The 20628-nt window shown below is 35.4% G+C and overlaps 1 protein-coding gene across 1 annotated transcript; it reads right to left on the bottom strand.

The window, feature by feature from the left end:
* Positions 1–838: 838 nt before the first annotated feature.
* LOC121414331 (peroxiredoxin-4-like) lies at positions 839–17708 on the bottom strand. Its single transcript, XM_041607471.1, has 6 exons — positions 17512–17708; positions 9747–9864; positions 8296–8412; positions 6325–6447; positions 5392–5557; positions 839–3102 (listed from the first exon to the last, which is right to left on the bottom strand). The coding sequence occupies exons 1-6, from the start codon at positions 17654–17656 to the stop codon at positions 3040–3042; spliced, it is 732 nt and encodes a 243-aa protein (XP_041463405.1). The 5' UTR covers positions 17657–17708; the 3' UTR covers positions 839–3039.
* Positions 17709–20628: the final 2920 nt, after the last annotated feature.

A 20628-nucleotide genomic window follows, 5' to 3' on the forward strand; every position in this document is an offset into this window, starting at 1 on the left:
GCCAACGCAGTTCAGCGGAAAAACCAAAATACAGAGACTGAAGCTTTTGGTCTACCTGGGCCAGTACTTTTTAGCCAGAATTTTAAGTATTTTACTCAGTATTCTGCTCAAATACTTATCCATCTAAGTATTCAATTGTCCTTTTTGGCTAAGTTTATGTATTTTGCTTGAATCTAAGTCAGCCCCACACTTGGTCCAAGATAGTGTGCAATTAACAAACATACATACGCCCAGTCATACATTCTGGGGACAGGTGGATACATATATTGTACATAATTTGCTAAGATTTTATGACCTCACCATGGTTACCAGTATTTCTGTTTAAATTTCGCTTGATCAAGTATAATACTTATATTTGAATACAAGTATATGTATTTTGTTTAGCAAATGCGAAGTAAAATACAACTCCATTAATACTTTGAATTGAAATCTGGCCCCTGTGGTCCGTTTCATAAAGAGTTATATGTACAACTACAACTTTTTCATTATAATAGGGCTCACTGGCCAATCACTATCAAAGTTTCCATGGTAGTTACCATATTTCAAGTCTGTATTCTAATTTTGCTGGGGTGGACTTGCCCTTCAATAGAGTAGCGAAGTGTGCCATGTTGCCATGGTGTCAGGCTGGTTCTAAACAGAGTCGCAGCTGACGTTCATCTGTAAAATAGGTTGCAAGCAATCAAATTCCGATAACGGCCATTTTCTCCTATGAGAAAAACGCTTTGATTCGGCGGTTCGTTTGTTCAGAACCAGGCTGCCATGACACCATGGCAACTGACGTCATCGCTTCAGTACTCTATAAACAGAATGAATATCGACCACAGAGCACAGGTCAAGATGAGGTAAGAAAGTTTTAATTCATTTTATTCTCAAGAATTCAGAGAAAATGCTGCAAAAATGACAAAATTCTGACAGAAAATTCAAAAGCAATTTAGAATTGCTTGAAGATGCTGGAGTATAAGAAATACATGAACATGCAGACTTTCAATCTATAAATTACATTACATGAATTTTAGAAAACTTGGGCCCGCCGCACACTCCATGATACACTGCACAATCTGATTGTCAGAGATATAGCAAATTGCATTCAATATGAACATTAGAACATATAAAATCTTAGGGATCATAATTCTGAACAGAGGTATAAATACTAAAATCAAAATTCCAGTCTTTTAATCACCACGCTCCCTGTAGGAATAATAGCAAATTTAATCCCAGATTGTAATGATGTCATCGTTGCCTGCATCTTGAAGCTGATGAGGACTTAACCTGTTGTCCACTAGAAGCGGACATTCTGTACAAAGTCTATGGAAATGACATAATTCAGTATTCAATGGGTTAACTCATAGTCGGATCAAGTGGTGTGCGGCGGGCTTAACATAAATAATGTAGACTCGCTACTCTGGGCATGTACATGCACATCCTTGGTGAAACGCTACACCTTTGATCTCATCAAACATGGTCTAATCTCACTTTTCTGAAAAAGGTAAGCAAACAGCTAAACAAAGAAGTAAACACTACATATCGACTACAAATCACAAATAAGTTATTCCATTGCATTCTGCAAAAATGTTTCTCCAAAAAGTACAATAAGTGTTGCTACAGTCACATTCCCCCTAGGGGCGGCCGTACGGCGAGTCGAGAACGACCATTCATTTTAATTCAAACCACCTATATGTAGCTGGTGCAAAAAAAGTTAAAACTGCCGTTTTCGACTTGCCGTACGGCCACCATAGGGGAATTGTGACTGAGGTATCATTAACTCGTCAAATGCAAGAATCGCAAATATAATATCAAATCTACGAGAGAAAAAAAACTTGTTGGGAATTTATAATGATGAATTCTATATTTTTTCTATATATCCAAGCTAAATCTTCCAAAGAGGTAGAAGTGATTAGCTATTGTATACACGACACAATGTTTATTACACAATTAAGGATGTATTGTTATGTACTGACCGCACAGAACGTTGTTGGCACTAACGATGCGCTAACAGTGGCCCCGTAATGTGGCAGTGATGCCTAATGTTACAACAATGCAGTACTTATATGTACACATTGAAATAAATGTTTTGACTTCACAAACCGACAGATGTGACTCGGTTTTCTGTTAGGCTAACAATGTTTCTGTGCGGCTGACACCGATAATTAGCAAAAATGAGCTCGAAGTAAACCTTTCTGAAATGGTCACCAAAGGAAAGAAAGGGGAAAAAGTTGGACTGAATAACATCTCTGACAAATCCAATTATTTATGAATGGGCAAATAACTTGGCACTTCCTGCATTTGATTGTGATTATTGTGACGGGATGTAGGGCTAGAGAGTAAAAGTGCCCTAATGCCCCCCCCCAAAAAAAAAAATAATAATAATAATAATTAATAAAAATAATAATTATAAATAGAATTTTAAAAACATTGGTGATGATGAATCTTTGTACTGTATTTTTCAACAAATTATTCATCAAAACATCTTGGGCCAATTACTGATATTTATCATACATACCCCATCGTTAAGAATAATCAGATTTGCTCGCAAATTTAAAACAGGAATTGTAAACAAACTCTGCCCCCAATTTCGTCTCAATGCGCTAATTAATGATGTTAATGACAATGGTTTATCAAACTGTTCGATTAAAAAAAACTTTTACATCAGCCATGATGTTTAGTTTTGTGGCGATGGGGAGGGAGCAAAAAAAAGGGTAAAAAAGGAGATATTTTCTTCAAATAAGGAGTTTAAACTGATTTTCTGCAGCTACATTGTTCGATAAATTGTAAAGTTGCAACAGATATTTGCTAATTGATTGCAAATATTTCCTTGCACCCACCCCGAGAGACCATTTGCACAGATTTCTGCAGGATGTCAAATCAGTCAATGCACTTTCCCTACCAATTCAATTTCTTCAAAAAGAAAACAATGGGTAATTTGGGAAAGCCACTTCGAAATCCTATTTACTACTGAAGAATCCAATTTTTGTGAAGGGATCGAACAAAAGAAATCTGAGAAAATTTGTTGGGTTGTTGACAAGACGACGAGATAAAGGACTATGAACCTCCATTTTGTTGCTTGGCAAAGTATTTCAGTTTATCAGCTGGGTTGGGAATAATCTGAAAGAGATAACAAAAAAAATATAATCAAAAGTCATGTATGAATTGGTTGGCTTATAATTAGCAAAATATTTGTTTTTGTAAAACCTTAAATTGAGAGAACACACACAAAAGGATGACTCTTCTTTCTTACAAGATACCAAACACATGAAATTTAATAAATATTTAGAGCAGTAATGACTAAATTTACAGAGGTGTTTTGATGAAGAAGGATGTGAAGAGGAAGGTGAAAATGATAAAAGGAGAAGAAAACACAAAGGATGAGACGACATGATTTATCGATTATTTATTATAACTTAATCATAAAATAAAATAGACATATGACCTACCATTTTAAAGCTTGGAATCTCGTCTTTCATCTGAAATTACTTAGATTATTTCTCATTCACGTATGAGTGAGCAAAAACAATTTGAAGAGGGGATATCAAAAAGTCACTTGGCAGGCTGTATCTTGGTTTCAAATAGAAACCCACATTTTTTTAAAGTTCTATATCTGCTGTTTAATTTAATACCTCAATTACAAAAAATTGTCGATAAATAACAAATAAGTTCTGGATATTTCAAATAAGTCTTGAATTTAAATAATTTTAAAAAATGAAGAAGTTTTATAGGCTAGCGTCCAGACTCACTCGACACACCGTTTTGTCGACGATCAATCATGCATTCAGTTTTTTGTTAACTGTGCGATAGCTTCTCTGGGAAACTGGTGAAAACACGTTTATTTAATGAAATTATGGAAATACAAGCATTGTTTCGAGGGAACAGAACTTTTTTATTTCTTGACCATTTTCTGTCATTAACCCTAAATAGACTGGGCTATTTCGACGCCTGAAAAGACTGGGGGGGGGGCTGATTCAGCCCCCCCCTTAGGATCTCGGCTGTTGATCGCGCGATCACGACACACGCGTTACCCATGGCATTATCTACAAAACTATAACATCAAATTTGGCAAAAAATCTCATGTCTCATTAATTATGCTAATTTATGCGTAAAATCATAAGTTTGCTCTAAGTAATAAAATAATGCCCCTGAAATGCTAATTTTTGTTTCACATACTCTAGATAGGCATTTGATCAAATTGATTTTAAAAAAAATTCAAAATCAAATTTATTTTCTTATGTATTCTATTGTTTTCTAAATTTCTTATGTATTTCTTTGTTTTTCGACTTTTTGTTTTTTATTGTTTTTTCAATGGAAATTGTCGGGGACTTTATTTTGACCATAAACAAGATAAAATTAATTGATTTTGAGCAGTAAAAGGAAAAATAATGATACATTTATGAACTTTGGCTAAGAACACTATTTGCATTGGATTTGTACACAAATTCACGTTTTTTAGTAATTTTGGGTCTGCATGCACTTACGAAATGTTGCGTTATTTTGGAACCGCGTACCCGGGGGTCACAATTTTGGTCTCAAAAGTTGCGCAAAACTTGAAAGTAAAAAGTCAGCGAGCGACGCGGTCAAAAAAATTTGCGCAGCGGATTTATCGCGAAAAATGTCGAGGGGGGGGCTAAATCAGCCCCCCCAGTCTTTTGAGGGTTAAGGTATCAAACAAAAGAGCAGATATTGAACTTCTTAGGCATATGATTTTCTTTTTGAAATTCAGATACCCCGCCAAATGAGTTTTTGGTATCCTTCAAATTGTTTTTGCTCACTCATGCAAAAATGAGAATAATCGAAGCAATTTTAGATGAAAGAGGAGATTCTAAGCTTTACATTGGTAGGTCATTTGTACATTGTATTTACGATTAAGTTATGATAAATCATCCCTAAATCTCAGTTTCGTTTTTTTGGGGGGACGCACTGTATAATGAGCTATGACCTTTGACCTGTGGACTCCGAATTCGAACTTGGCCTGTATTTTGTTGTCGTCTACCTACACACCCAAATTTGTTTAAATCCGGTGAATATTTCATAAGTGATCATGTGGAAACCAACTCACATATTTCATGAGCTGTGACCTTTGACCTGCGGACTCCGAATTCGAACTTAGCCTGTAATTTGGTGTCATCTACCGATGCACCAAATTTTTAAAAAATATATTAAATATTTTTCGAGGTATTGCGCAGAAACCAAGTGGGGGGACGGTGGGACGAAAAGGGGCAACGCTTAATGCCCCCTCGGGACTTCGTCTGTGGGGGGCATAAAATGATGAGAAAAGGAGAGGAAGAGGAGGAAGGAAAGGGAGAACGAGGAATGGTCGGCCACAGAAAGGAGAAGATAATGACGAAGAAGGTGAAAAGAAGAAGGAAAAGAAGAAGGAAAATAAGGAGGAAAAGAACCTACCGTATCGCTGCCTGGCTTCCACCCTGCTGGGCACACCTCGCCGTGTTTATCTGTATACTGGAATGCTTGAACCAATCGCAGCGTTTCATCTACCGATCGACCAACGGGGAGATCATTCATGGTGATTTGACGCAATACACCTTTATCATCGATGATAAACAAGCCTCTGAGAAACAATGGAAGAAAAAGTTCCAATTACTTTATTGCATGGCCCCCGGAAGCAGGGGTGCCGGGGGTGTTTGTTTACCAAAGGCAGCACCCCTAGAATTCTTGTGTGTCAAGTTGGAGAAATGTATGGAAAATGACCAACATTTTGTGTTGAAATGCTTTTTTTTTGCTTGTCAAAATTTTTGGGACCAGAACTACCTTCATTTTGTAGTGAAACCCTCTTTTTTTTTCTTCTTTGCTTGTCAAATTTACTTCAGCACCTCCAGCAAAAAAAAATCATTCCCAGGGCTCTGCTACATTGGTCCATATTCTGGACTTGGGTTTAAAGATGGACTGAAACTTTGAAAACCATGCTCATCCTACCCAAACGCATGTAAGGTTAATTAATCTTTTAGGTTCAATGACACTTGTTCCAGCAACAATTGCTCCAATAGAAAATCTGCTCATTAAGCCCAGGATAAAATCTAACCTCCAAAACTATTAAAATCAATCCTAATCATTACCTTTACATCATTCTGGACTAAAATCTCTATTACAATCTTAACTCTAACACTATGCACTCTCAGATATTAAAGACGGGAGCAAAGAATGGATGAGCAAATGTCACAAGAGCAAATGTCGTATCACCAATTTTTATGGCCTGGTTGTTGCAGAAGAGTTGCAATAAATGGAACTCTAAAATCATACTCTTTTTTATAAATGGGAGCTTTGAAATGTAAACATATGCCTTAAACGTATCCTCCACTCCCCAAATCACAATCTCACCTCAGCGTATGTCCCAAATCCTCCAGAAGAACTCCGTAATCTTTAGAAATCTGATGGGTGAGGTCTGACAGGATCGGTAGCTTGATAGGTCCCAGGCCCCCTTGCGTTCTTGGTGTGTTTATCCTGCAAACCAATCACCAAGATCATCAAAATCACAAATCTGCCGACCCTGACAGCCAAGAAATAGGAATAGTTACCAAGAATTTCCAGAAATAAGAGTATTCTCAATATTTCTCTTCATTACATAATTTCTTTTTAACGAAATACCAACTTTTGGGTTAACAATGCTATCCCTAATATAGGAATATTCCTATATATAAGGAACACTTCACAGAATGTAATCAAGAATTTTCTTGATAGCTGTTTATCACAAACCAGCCTTTATTTTTGCTTTTCAGGAACGTTTGCACTTCCCCCTTCTGTTAAATCCAGGATCCATCCCAAATACACGAAACACAAATAGCTTTCAAGACCAAATTCCTTGTGTTGTAATCTAGCATGCAGGCATCGTGGTCTAGTGGTTCTGACTCTTTCAATCAGAGGGTCATGGGTTCGAATCCCAGCCCCATGGCATGTTTTCCTTCAGCAAGTCCTGGTAATAATGATAGGGTACCCAATAGTTTGCAAAATATAGATGAGACATAAATGTTTTTTATCATAATATCATTATTCGAACAATCAAGATTTTGTATAATAAAATGAGAAAAGAAGGGCTGCAAATCAACAAGTTTTAAATCAAAGTGTGCTATATCTTTCAAACAATGTAGGAGAGTTCATAATAGTAATTGATGTCAATATGAGAAGTGGGGGCTGCATGCTGAGCAGTAAATCATCATTTGCCTATTTTTTTTTCTTTGTAAAAGAATTCATACTTCAACTCACAGGCTTCAAAATTATTTTTTTAATGAATACAATAGTTTATGTTCAGCAAAATTAGGAGAACTTCTTCAGAATGCTGTGCAACATTAATTTTTTTAAAGTGTATTTTAGACCAAATGGTATTGAGACCAAGTTGATAAAAGACCAAATGGGTTAAGCCAATGTGGTATCTAACTGAGTAGACCAACTACCTACAGACCAAGTGATATATTGATGAGGTGGTATATGGTGGTGACTTTTAAAGCGAATGCTTAGAAAGCATGAAAGGTTTTAGCCAGTAACCAGAGGACCAATAACAATAACAGGTACAATTGCATAAAAAACATTAAAAATACATTCAAAATACATTCAAACATGAATACAAAAGAGTACATTATGAATAAAGTAGATATTAGCGGTGGGATTAACAATAGGCCTCAAGACCTTTCAAAGGTCAATCCCTATAACACAAAAGATCTACCAAAATGAAAACCAAGGGGGGGGGGAGGAACGGATAAGGCAAATCAATATGAGTTCAGAAGAAAATTTCTGAATGTTCGTTAAAAGGTCGAAAAACTTTGGCAGGATTTCAGGCTACTAGGAAGGCTATACCATATACTCGGTCCTGAATATTTAAAGGGGAAGTTCACCCTGAAGAAAAGTTTGTTGTTAAAATTGCAGAAAATAGTAAAACATATTGAAGGGTTGAAGAAAATCCATTAAAGATTACGTACTTTGAATTTTAAGTTTTGCATCTGTGACGTCATAAATGAGCAGCTGCCCCAAATTCTATGTAATGGTTCATGACAAATTATTCTTGTTTTCTGTTTAGAATGGGTGTGAAATGATTTGTCTATTGATATAATGAAGGTACAGCAAAAAAATTTCAATTTTCTGAGAAAGTGACATTTCACTGATTTTTTTTTCTATGATATGTAGGGATGCTTTATGACGTCACAAATCAAATAATTAAAATTCTAATAACTTGTTTATTCTTTGATGGATTTTTCTCAAATCTTCAAAAAAATTTTTTTTAAATCTGCTATTTTTACAATAAACTTTTTGTTGGGATGAAGTTCCCCTTTTATTCTGAGCAATAGAAGGGAGACTCACCATGCAAGATGGGTGAACTGAGAATCGACCGAGATAGCAACCACTTCAGTGTTTATTGCTCTGAATTCCTCAACTCTGTCACTGAAGGCGATGATTTCGGTTGGGCAAACAAAAGTACTGCAAGGGAGGTAAACGGCAACAAAAGCCATACATACTTTGTACTCATTTATTTCTTAATACATGCATTCATGTATTCATTATTAATTTTGCACTATGAACACGTTCATAAAATATGCAAAATCAAATTTCAATATATAAAGCGACATAAATGAGGGGGGTGTTTCACAAAGAATGAAGTATGACTTAAGTCGCACTTAAATGCCAACGCGTGCATGATATGCAACGTGCAATCTTATTGATGAATACACAGTAATGGGCATCCACTTGCCATGATCTGACCAATGCAGTAATGTCTTTTATAACCCACGCAACTAGGCATTTAAGTGCGACTCTAATGGGGTGTTGCAAGAAACTTTAATCAATTGCAAGTCTATTTTTGGTCCCTAAATCAATCATATGCAAATTAGTGATTGATTGCTAATCTGCTCCTTAAAACAAGAAGTTTAATCTTCAGGAGCTAACGTTGATCTATCAGTTGTCAAATTGCTACAGAATATTTGCAATTTTCTTGCAACACTCCCTAAGTCATATTTAAATATTTGTGAAACACTCCCCTGATGTCATACAAATGCAATCCTTTTACCCAACACATATACATCATTTGGCGACCAGGGAACAGGAGAGCATACTCCATCACTGTAACCCGACTGACCTAATATTTCTGTCTCTTCCCGTCTTGATCTCTCGCACTCTCTTTGACCTTGAGGTCAAAATCTCTATGAGACAAATACTGTTTTGACCCTAGTTAATTCCTGAATTTAAACCATAGGTCTCATTACCACTTAAAATAAACCGCAATCGATGAAAATATACTAAAAATAAATGTTTATCTGAATTAAGCTAAATTTCTGTTGAATTTCACCAATTAGGCTATATATCCAACCTGTTCTTTGAATTTATGATAGGGCTCATTACCACTTAAAATAAACCGCAATCGATGAAAATAGACTAAAAATAAACGTTTATCTGAATTAAGCTAAATTTCTGTTGAATTTCACCAATTAGGCTACATCCAACCTGTTCTTTAAATTTATGATACGGCTCATTACCACTTAAAATAAACCGCAATCAATGAAAATATACTAAAAATAAATATTTATCTGAATTAAGCTAAATTTCTGTTGAATTTCACCAATTAGGCTATATCCAACCTGTTCTTTAATTTTATCATAGGTCCCTAATTACCGCCAATGATTGGGAGTTTGAAGCAACACAAAATTGTGGTTTAAAAATATGGAGTATGCTTGATTAATGGTACTTTACAGGTACATGTACAACAAGTTATCACCATATTCATCAATGAATTTACAAATTGTCAAATCAAGACTTACAAGTCAAGTGGGTAAAAGACCAGAACAAGGTATTTTCCAACAAAGTCCGAGAGTTTCATGGCTTTGAATTCTCCATCAACCACTGCCGTTCCTTCAAAGACTGGAGCCGGTTTAGATACTGCAGAACAAAAGAACAACGTGAAGGGTAGATTGCAATTGCAAATTATAAATGAAATAATTCGAACAAATATCTTCAAAATCAATCGAAAATATGCTTCTCACATTCCTTCAGACTGAATCTAACAAGACAACAAAAATAATCCATAAATTTTTCTGCACAACTTCTTCAAGGGGAAGTAGTTCCTGACAGAAAGTTGGTTATCATGAGCATAAAAACAAAAGGAACCTATTGGAAAAGACTAAGCAAAGCTGTATCAAAGAATAAACAGAGTTAGTGATGTTAAAATGTTGATTGTATGATGTCACATGCAACTAATAATGTAATGTGAAATAAATAAATTGCATAAAATTTTCAAGTGATAAATTTTTATAAAAATAATACAACAGTGTGGTATTATTAATAGCAATAAATTGAGGGCAATATTGCATCAATTTATTTTATAGGCATTAAAGATAATTACAATGTTTCAACTTACCCCAAGTTCCAATCCAAACTAACCCCGATCTCCCCTAAAGTGCCCAAATATCAGACGGTTCCAAATATCTAACAAAAATGACTTTACATTTGTAACTCCCTCCCACAACTACAAGGACCTGCACTGGCGGGGGACTTGCATGCATGCCAGTTCTATTGAATTGCACACACAGTAGACCCATGTTGCTGCTCAAAAAAAAATTCCAGGGGTAAAATCCATGATTTTGACTTCAAATATTCTAATGACCCTTGCTAATTTTGGACTCCAAAAGACTGAAGGGGGAAGTGATTTTCGCCGGAAATATTGCCGCCGAGATCGCACATGTTCGATCTATCAGAAAAAATCTGCCATGGTGTGGAGGTGACGTGACCAAGTGGCCTAAGATGCTTGGCTAGACAAGGAAAGTTCAGGGTTCAATCCCTAGCACCTATGCCCGTGAGCAAGGCATTTCATAAACAATGCTCTTTTATCCTGAATTCAAATCAATGAAAATGCTATACGCATTACAAATAACTTGGTGTGCACTTGTTTAAAAAAAAATTTGTAACATCGCTAATCAAAGGTACGTCATAACGAAGCGGTTCAAGGGTCAGACCTATTGTATTTGCTTTGTTGACAAACGGAGAGACAAGATCGGTCTGGTAAGAAACCTCTCATTTTTGCCATTCACAGACAGCATAGTGAAATAATTTTTATTCATACAAAGGCGTTTGAAGGTTCAAATATCAATAAAATTCACACTTATAAACCGATTTCACCCTGTAAATATGGATTTCCTAGGGAAATCCATCCGGGTGTGGAGGTCTCGCTGATGGGAGGCGGTTCGAGGCTCCATGATGAAGCAGTATATGTCAAAATATTAAAAAATATCATCATGGTCATGGAGTCCTCAAGTCATAACCTTGTTCATTGAATGAGTGGTCAAGGACAAGGCTAAGACCTAAGTACCGGTAGTACCACCGTGTGGAAAAATGTTCATCCGCCACCCTTTTTGCATACCCAACTTATGAAATGTGACCTTGACTAAAATTAAAGATGTAGATCCAACTGGAAACTTTCGTTCCATATTGTACAACTTCGTTCGATGCATTGGTTGCCTGTGAAGCCAGGCACAGCACAGCTCAGCCTCGGGCATCACAATTCTTGACCCTCAGCTCAAGTCTCGAGGACGCGATGACGATGACTTTTAAAATAATGAAATATACTTCTTCATCATTGACGTCTTGACACTCTTCCCATAGTCGCATAAGAGAATGACATAAACAAAGATGGATTTCCTAGGGAAATCCATCTTTTGAAACAAAAATCACTTGAAGTTCATGTATTTTATTGATTTTTACACCTTGCTACGCCTAATGCATAGAAAGGTTTCAAAAATCATTACACAAAATGTGAAAAAATTATGGTTTATTACTCAACTGATGACGCGTAGACCCTCGATCCATATGTAAACAACGGAAATACAAACAATGCGTCGACCCTTGAACCGCTTATTACGTACTTCCAGCTAGCAATGCCGTTTCGACGAACAATTTTAGATAAAAATTATTATTTCACAAATACTAAAATTTATTACGTGATTATAAATAAGTAGAGAAAATAAGCAATGTTTTTTTATAGGTGATTTTAACATTGATCTTTTAATGTCCAGTTCCCATCAAGTACAACATTTTGTTGACCTTTTAGTAACTTACTCTTGTATACCTTTGATTTTAAACCCAACAAGAATAACACAAACTTCAGCGACTCTTATTGATAACATATTCACAAATAATTTGGACAGTGTCTTAAAAACTGGAATCCTTGTTAATGATGTCAGTGATCATCTTAGTGTTTTCACAATTATTAATTGTGACAATGTTTCATACTCTTATCCTAAGTATTATAAACGTGTTCTGAATAATGAAAATGTTACTGACTTTCTTAGTGTTTTACAGTGTACTAACTGGAATGATGTACAGGTACATGTATATGATATCACAGATGTTGATTGCAGATTTGATATTTTTATGAACAAATTAGCCACTTTATATGATCAATGTTTTCTCTTCAAAGCGAAGTCAGACCGACAATTTAAGAAAAACCCTTGATTTAACAATGATCTAAAGATGTGTAGGAAGAAAAATATCCTGTATCAAAAATATATAAAGAATCCAACTGAACGTAGAAAAATAACTTATAACTAGAATTTTAATTCGTCATGAGGACGAATTAGGTGATCTGTCTCTGATTTTCATGATCATGAATACAATCACCATGTTAATTGAGATCAATACGATCCTCATCTTGAAAACTAAACTTTTATTACGAAAAGAACATGTTGAATACTCTTGAAAAGAGGGAAATGAGAATATGTGAAATACATGTAGGTGTAGGCGATACACATTGTACATGTTATAGGCCTATTAAAAACGATTTTAACCTACTTTATTGTGCGATATTTGAACTAATATACCTTGTAATGGTGATTAAGGAACATTTGCGAAAAGTTGAAAAGAAAAAAAATTATGTCCACTTTTGGGTTCGAACCCTCGACCCTAAGGATGCAAGTCTGGTGCCTTACCAATTGAGCTGCACTGTATCCCATAGACTTTCTACACAAGCAAATTAAGAGGATCTCAAATCCAATTTTGCAAGTGAAATACGGGCATGATCCCGGCATCTGATCGGAAAACAAAGACCACACTTACGATAGCTTACAATCTCAGCTACAACATACTTCAAGCTCAGAGAAAACCAACCAATAGAAATGGAGATATGGCTCGCGAAATAGAGGAATGTAAAATCCAGTTTTGAGAAAAAGTCATTTCCCATAGAGATTGCACACAAAATGAGCGAAAATGACATGCCTCTATAACTTGCCATTTTTCAGGATGATTCATTCCTTTAAAAGTGAATAAAGGCATCAAATTAGAAAGAGTATGTCCTCAGCTACAACATATTGAAAACTGAGCGAAAATTGACCAATATTTACAGAGTTAAAGTCAAATTTGCATAATTATGATGACGTCATAAGTAGCAAAATGGGAATTTTGAGTTCCGACGCCATTTTGATGACGTCATGATAAAATTTCGGGTCAAATGTGACATGAAATCATATCTCCCATCCATACTCTATTCGAATATGAAAAAAAAATTGGGGGTCAACGGACTACCTGAAGAGCTATAATGAATTTTGTATGTTTTTGCACATATATTGTCTATGGTTAGTGCGCGCGCGCGCGCGTGCTGTAAACTTTGATGAAGGCTAATTCCGTTATTGCCCGTCGTAGGTTGATCAAGGTATCAAATTGTTCAGAATTTTATTATCGGTGCATTGATATGAAAAACATGGCAATCCTATGTTGTATAGTGCCGTTACGCGCGAGAACGCGCGCGTAACCGTGCGCGCGCGCAAATTTTTGAAATGCTTAAAATCACCTGAAACGTACTCTGTTTTGGTCAAAAAGCGATTTTGAGCATTTTAAAATTTTGACGCGCGCGTACGCGCACGTCGTGACCTTTACATGACCTTTGATGACATGGACAGTTGACCCTTGACCTGAAGTTAATGTGATGTAAATATGATTAATTTTTGATAATTGATAATGGAGATATGATTGATAATGTGAATTTACAAAATGGCGTCTAGATGACGTCATGATGACCTTTTGACCTTGAACTTGTTTCGTTCACATGACATGATAAGTCCCCATATCTGATGATATTTTGAAGATAATTGATGATGCAGATTTGGAGATTTTACGGTAACAAGAAAAGGGTGGAAAAATAAAAATTAAGAAATAAATAATAAAGAAAAAAGAAAATTCTTACGAAATTAATAGTTGATCTGTCGATTGACAGATCACCTAATAAATATAGAAATAAAGTAACTAGTGGAATAGGGCAGAGCAAACAATTGTATAATAAAACCTGTTTTATAATGTACAGAATAATATCAGAACATGGGACATAATCAATGATCTGTTGAATAAAAACGGCAACAGTATGACTATTAATCATCTTGGCAGAAACATATATCTGATTGCAAAGAAATTGCAAATTTATTCAATAATTATTTTACAACTATCGGACTAGACCTAATAACTTGCCACAATCTTGCTGTACTTATGATCATTTCTTGCCACCCCAAAATTTGTTTAATTCATTTTTCCTTAGCCGCATACAACCTAGTGAAATAATTAAAATTGTGTCTAAACTTCAGCCAAACAAAAGCCCTGGTTATGATGGCATTGATTGTAAAGTTTTTAAAAAAGCTATTTATTTTTTGGTCACACCTTTGTGTAGTATTTTTAATTTGTCAATAGAAAAGGGAGTTTTCCCTAGGTCCCTAAAATTAGCTAAATGTGTACCCATACATAAAAAAGGGGATATATCTGTACTATCTAACTACAGACCAATTTAGATCCTATCTGAAATTTCAATTATTCTACCTATTTGGCATTAATTGATTTTTGTGACAAAATAGCAAATGCATTTGAAAATAAGCAATTTGTCATTGGGATCTTCTTAGACTTATCAAAAGCTTTTGATTGTATAAATCATGACATTCTTATAGAGAAAATGAAATAATAGGGTATTATAGGTCTTGCTTTAGATTGGTTTAAAAGTTATCTTTACAATTGCAGACAGTATGTACATTTAAATAATTATTCATCCCCTATACAAAACATTAATATTGGTGTTCCTCAGGGATCTATTTTAGGTCCTCTACTCTTTATTATGTATATAAATGACTTACATTTTATCAGTAATATATTAGATTCCGTATTATATGCAGATGATAGTAATTTTTGTATAACTGGAAACGATATACAGAATGTCTGTGCAATACTAAATGGGGAATTGCGTAAGATAGGCTAGTGGTTTTTAGCTAACAAGCTGAAACTAAATACTGACAAAACATCGTGCATGGTATTCCACACAAGGAATACGCTTATTGATACTAATTCTATTTATATAAAGACTGATGGTTCTAATATTCCAGTTGTAAATTATACCGCTAAATTTTGGGGAGTAACTTTAAATAATCATCTTATTTGGAATTACCATGTAAATGAAATATGTTGTAAAATATCAAGGGCAATTGGTGAAATCAGTAGGGTATGTATTGTACCAAATCATATTCTTTTAAAATTATATTTTTCTATGATCTTTCCTCACCTTATTCATTGCAACATTGTATGGGGAAATTGTGCAAAGTATCTTTTAAATCGAATTTCTGTTCTTCAAAGCATGCAATACGGATAATTACAAACTCTAAGCCCTACACTCACTCAAATCCTTTGTTTAAAGAAAAACAATTACTGAAAATCTATGATATTCACAAATTTTCTACATGTATATTTATGTATAAATAAGTCCATAACTCCTTGCCAAACTTTTTAGGAAATTGTTTAATTAAGAAAAAATATGTATATGATATGCGACAGAACAATAACTTGTATGTACCAAATTTCAAATATAATTTTTCTCGATCAACTGTTAAATATTCAGGACCGAATATATGGAATAGCCTACCTAGTAGCCTGAAATCTTGCCAAAGTTTTTCAACCTTTAAACGAACATTCAGAAATTTTCTTCTGAACTCATATTGATTTGCCTTATCCGTTTCTCCCCCCCCCCCCCCTTGGTTTTCATTTTTGGTAGATCTTTTGTGTTATAGGGATTGACCTCTGAAAGGTCTTGAGGCCTGTTAATCCCACCACTTTCTGTTTTAATAATGTACTCTTTTGTATTCATGTTTGAATGTATTTTTAATGTTTTTTATGCTATTGTACCTGTATTTTCATCAGATTGTGGAAAATAAATAAATCTAAATCTAATTACGTGATAAATTTAAACAATTTTAAAATAACATTTTTTTCTAAAAATTATTCATTGAAACGGCATTGCTAGCCGGAAAGTACGGAACGTCGTAAGCGGTTCAAGGGTCGACGTTAAATTCCGTTGTTTACATGTGGATTGAGGGGTCTACACGGCATCAATAAGGTAGGAAACCTTAATAATATATAATTTTTAAAACCTTCCTACACAATACCTACTTCCTACACCATATTGCATTCATGGAATACCCCTGGTGGAGACTGATAAAGCAAAATACCTTGGTGTAAACTTCCAGGATAACCTTAAGTGGAATCACCATGTAGACAAAACAACTAAGTCTGCCAACTCAGTCAGCAGCTTCCTGCAGAGAAATATCAGAGACTGTCCTCTCAAGACGAAAGTGTTGTGCTACAAAGCACTTGTCCTTCCAGTACTGGAGTATGCTGCTGTGGTGTGGGACCCATTTACCCAGAGGAACATCTCAAAACTGGAAATGGTACAACGCCGTTACGCCCGCTTTGCTTTAGGAGACTTTCGACGTACCAGCAGTGTATCAGATATGCTAAAGCAACTCCAGTGGGCTACTCTTCAGGAAAGAAGGGCACAACAGCTAACAGCGAGCTAGCATGGTCTACTGCATCATCAATAAGCTTATTGACATCCCGGATGACCACTTTATTCCATCAACTGGTCCATGTACACGTGGAAATCCTGATAAATTCCAAATTCCATATGCCAGAACACAAGTATATCAAAAGACATTCTTTCCTGATGCTATCAGAATATGGAACTCACTCCCAGCAAAGATAGTTCACAGCACCTCCCTTGCGTCTTTCAAGCAGGAGGTGCAGCAAAGGAGGCTTCGTTAAGACCTCTTCTGTTTTTAGCCGCACATAGTTTTGTAGAGATTTTTACTTGCACTATTCATCTGGGCACTTGACAAGCACAAGTACGATAATATGCCAACGGCAGTCTGTACTTTACAGGAAGAAGAAGAAGAATAGGCGTAGGAAGGTGTAAAAATCAATTCAATGAAAATTGAAATAAACTTAAGTTCAACTTGTGTCATTGTGATTTTTTTTTTCAAGACAAAGATGGATTTCCAAGGCAAGGGAATCCATCTTTGTTTATGTCATTCTCTTATGCGACTATGGGAAGAGTGTCAAGACGCCAATGATGAAGAATAAATATTATGATTATTTTAAAAATCATCATCATTGCGTCCTCAAGTTACCTCAGCTCCGGCCCCTGACTTCGGCGGGCCGGGGGAGCTCCCCGGGCCGATATAACAACATTGGGAAGCTTGCGCGAGCTCTTCGTCGACAGCTGGAAAGAAAACTTACTCTGAACTTTACTCCAATGTACTGCATGAGCCGAAGAGCGAGGGGTCTCGCCAGGATAAACATGGCCTCCTGCAAAACTGTGGCAAGCCTCCTCAGCTGCTACCATAGCAGAAATTGCAACGACTAAATTTAAAATTCTAATCATTTTGTAGTTTGTCCAGCAAATTTGCGATCGCGGGATAATTTCACCAACAACCACACCAGTGTGGCCAGCGCTCAAAATGAAATTATGCTAGGGAGGACCGCAAAATTATGCTAAAATTATGCCAAATGAAATAACAACATGGAGCAGAAAAAAATACTAAATTACGCTAAAATTTATGCAAAAATGGGTGAGATGACTAAACAATTTTTTGAAATCAAATGAAATAAATAAATAGGTCTATATAAATAAAATAAAAACTATTAAAAAAACAAAAAATTGAAAAATAAAATTTGATTTTTTTTTTAAATTATAAAATCAAATATAAAAAAATAATAAAAAAATTGGACAATTCAATTACAAAAAACAATTTGCTAAGTAGATGCAAAACTGCTTGCAATGACTTGCACGGTTCTCATGCGCTGGGAGAAGCCTGAAAGAAGGGGCAGGGGGTATGAAAACCTGTATGTATCTTGTCCAGATTGTGAAGACTTTAAAAAAAAACATAAAAATATTGGCCTGAGCCCCCCCCCCCCCCCCACACAAACACAAAATGCATCCAGCCTTGCATCGCCACTCACACCCTGCCTGTCTTTATTCTAATCTTTAATAAACAGAATAGTCAAGCTTGCTGAAAAGGGGTATAGTTCTATATTCAAAATAAGATTTTTAGATCCTGCATGGGAATACTTGGTTGACATAGTAACTGAGGGGGAAACTTTCTTGTAGTAAGCATGTAAAATTCATGTTATATCTTTTTTTTCTGAATGATGCTGCAGGAATTGCTTCAAATCTATAAAAGACAACAACATTATTGAATATTTCTGTCTCAAATTTTGTGACTGCTTAAAATAAAATTTAAAAATGGTATATTTTTTTTCTCAACCCATTTGTTCCCTAACTGCGATTATGACATCATGAATCAACATCTGTCATGCACAACTGAATTACAACCAGAGAAAGAACAACACAAAATGACGCATATATTTCCATATATGTCTGGTATAATTATTGGCATCTGCAGCTTATTTGTGAGGTATTTTCACAGAGACCCTGAGTCAACATAAGTATTTTTATATAATCTATAATGTGTGCATGCACAAAATGAAATACCTCAGACTTCTGACCTTTAAACTCATGACTTAATATCAAATCTATATACAAGCATAACAATGCATCTACCAACATGTATAACAATTACATAGCTACCAAAATTCAGAAGCAGATAACAGTCTTACTTCATGAAAACAGGAGTACACATGTACTTGCCAACTGAATACATTTTACATGGGAATGACCGACATATAAGCTAGATTCTGCAATTCGCACACTAACGGGAGGGAGTACCTCTTTTTGGTTTTGAATAGAATTGGTTGAAAGGCTATGCAGTTACTTAATAAGGTATAACAAGGCATGTATATTTGTTGTCAAAGTTTGCAAAGCATATGAAAATAACTACAAAAGTAAAGTTTGAGGTATAACAAGTCATCAAGTTTGAGGTATGGCAAGGCATCTCATAGCAAAATTCAAGTGTAATGTATAAAAAAAGACAAGTGGAAAGACAGCAGCAAGTTTCATGTATGTATATCAAGGTATCAAGGAGTTTCAAGTTTAACGTATAAAAAGGCATGTGGAAAGTGAAAACACAGAAGTCAAGTCAAAGGTCCAACAAGGCATCTGATGACACATGTACCTAAACCATTCAAGTTTATAAGGTATATCAAGGCATCTGAAAACACCTACAACATTCAAGTTTAAGGTTTAACAAGACATCTGGAAAAAAAAGTTTAAACAAATTTCGAACATCAATTCTAAAAACAGATAATTAGACTTGCCAGTGGCGTACCGTGGGTCACGGCATTGGGGGGGCACCAGCAAAAATTTCGGGTCACTTAGAGAGCGCGCGAAGCGCGCTCAGTTGTCAGGTATACTGAACTAATAGAGATATTTTAAGGACATGCAGTGCCATCAAACGAATATGTATCTCACTGATTAAATAATGCGAGCGCGAGCTGAAAATTTTTGATATTGAGGGCTAAAAATTGACATTACAAGCGAATTGTTTTGTAATCATGATACTTAACTGTCTCGTTAAACAAACAATGCAAGCTCGAAGCGCGAGCTAAAATTTTTGTATATACTGACCCTAAACAAGGAAATTTTAAGGATTATATTTTAGAATCCATTAAGAGTATAAATATCTCACCATAGTCATCTAATGCTATAGTGCCATCCTTTGCTGATTTTGTTAGAATTACATCTAAACACAGTCATGAAGCACCTTTTGTAGTCATGTAATCATGATTATCATACGTATCTTACTAATCAAATACTGCAAGCGTGAAAGCGCGAGCTGAAAATTTAGGAAATATAGACCTGAAGAGAGGCATTCTAAGGGTTGTTTGTAGGAATTCTCTAAGACCCTACGTATTTGACTAACCAATATTGCGAGCGCGAAGCGCGAGCTGAAATTTTTGTATATATTGAACCCAAACATGGATATTTTAAGGACTATAGTTACGAATCCATTAAGTCAGAGTAGGCCTATACATATCTCACCATAGTAATCTAATGCAAGTGCCAAGTGCTTGATGATTTTGTTAGAATTACATCTAAACACATGGAGCACTTTTTGAAGTCATTGTAATCATGATTAGCATACGCATCTCACTAATGAAATACTGCGAGCGCGAAGCGCGAGCTAAAAATTTTTTTATATTCAGATCAGAAAAATTGACATTTTAAGGACTGATTTTAGGAGTTCATGAAGAGCAGAAATCTCACCAATCCACTAATGCGAACGTTAGCACGGACAGGAAATGTTTTATATTAAGACCTTAAAATAGGGCAATAACTTTCAGTAGTCATAAAAAAGAATATATTACTACTTAAAACAATAATAACTCTAATTGAGAGGAAATATATTATTTTGTTGTACATTGATTTGAAAACGGGAGGCTTTAGTACAGCAGTTT

Source organism: Lytechinus variegatus, chromosome 4 (genome assembly GCF_018143015.1).
Source record: "Lytechinus variegatus isolate NC3 chromosome 4, Lvar_3.0, whole genome shotgun sequence".
Taxonomy (NCBI): Eukaryota; Metazoa; Echinodermata; class Echinoidea; order Temnopleuroida; family Toxopneustidae; genus Lytechinus; species Lytechinus variegatus.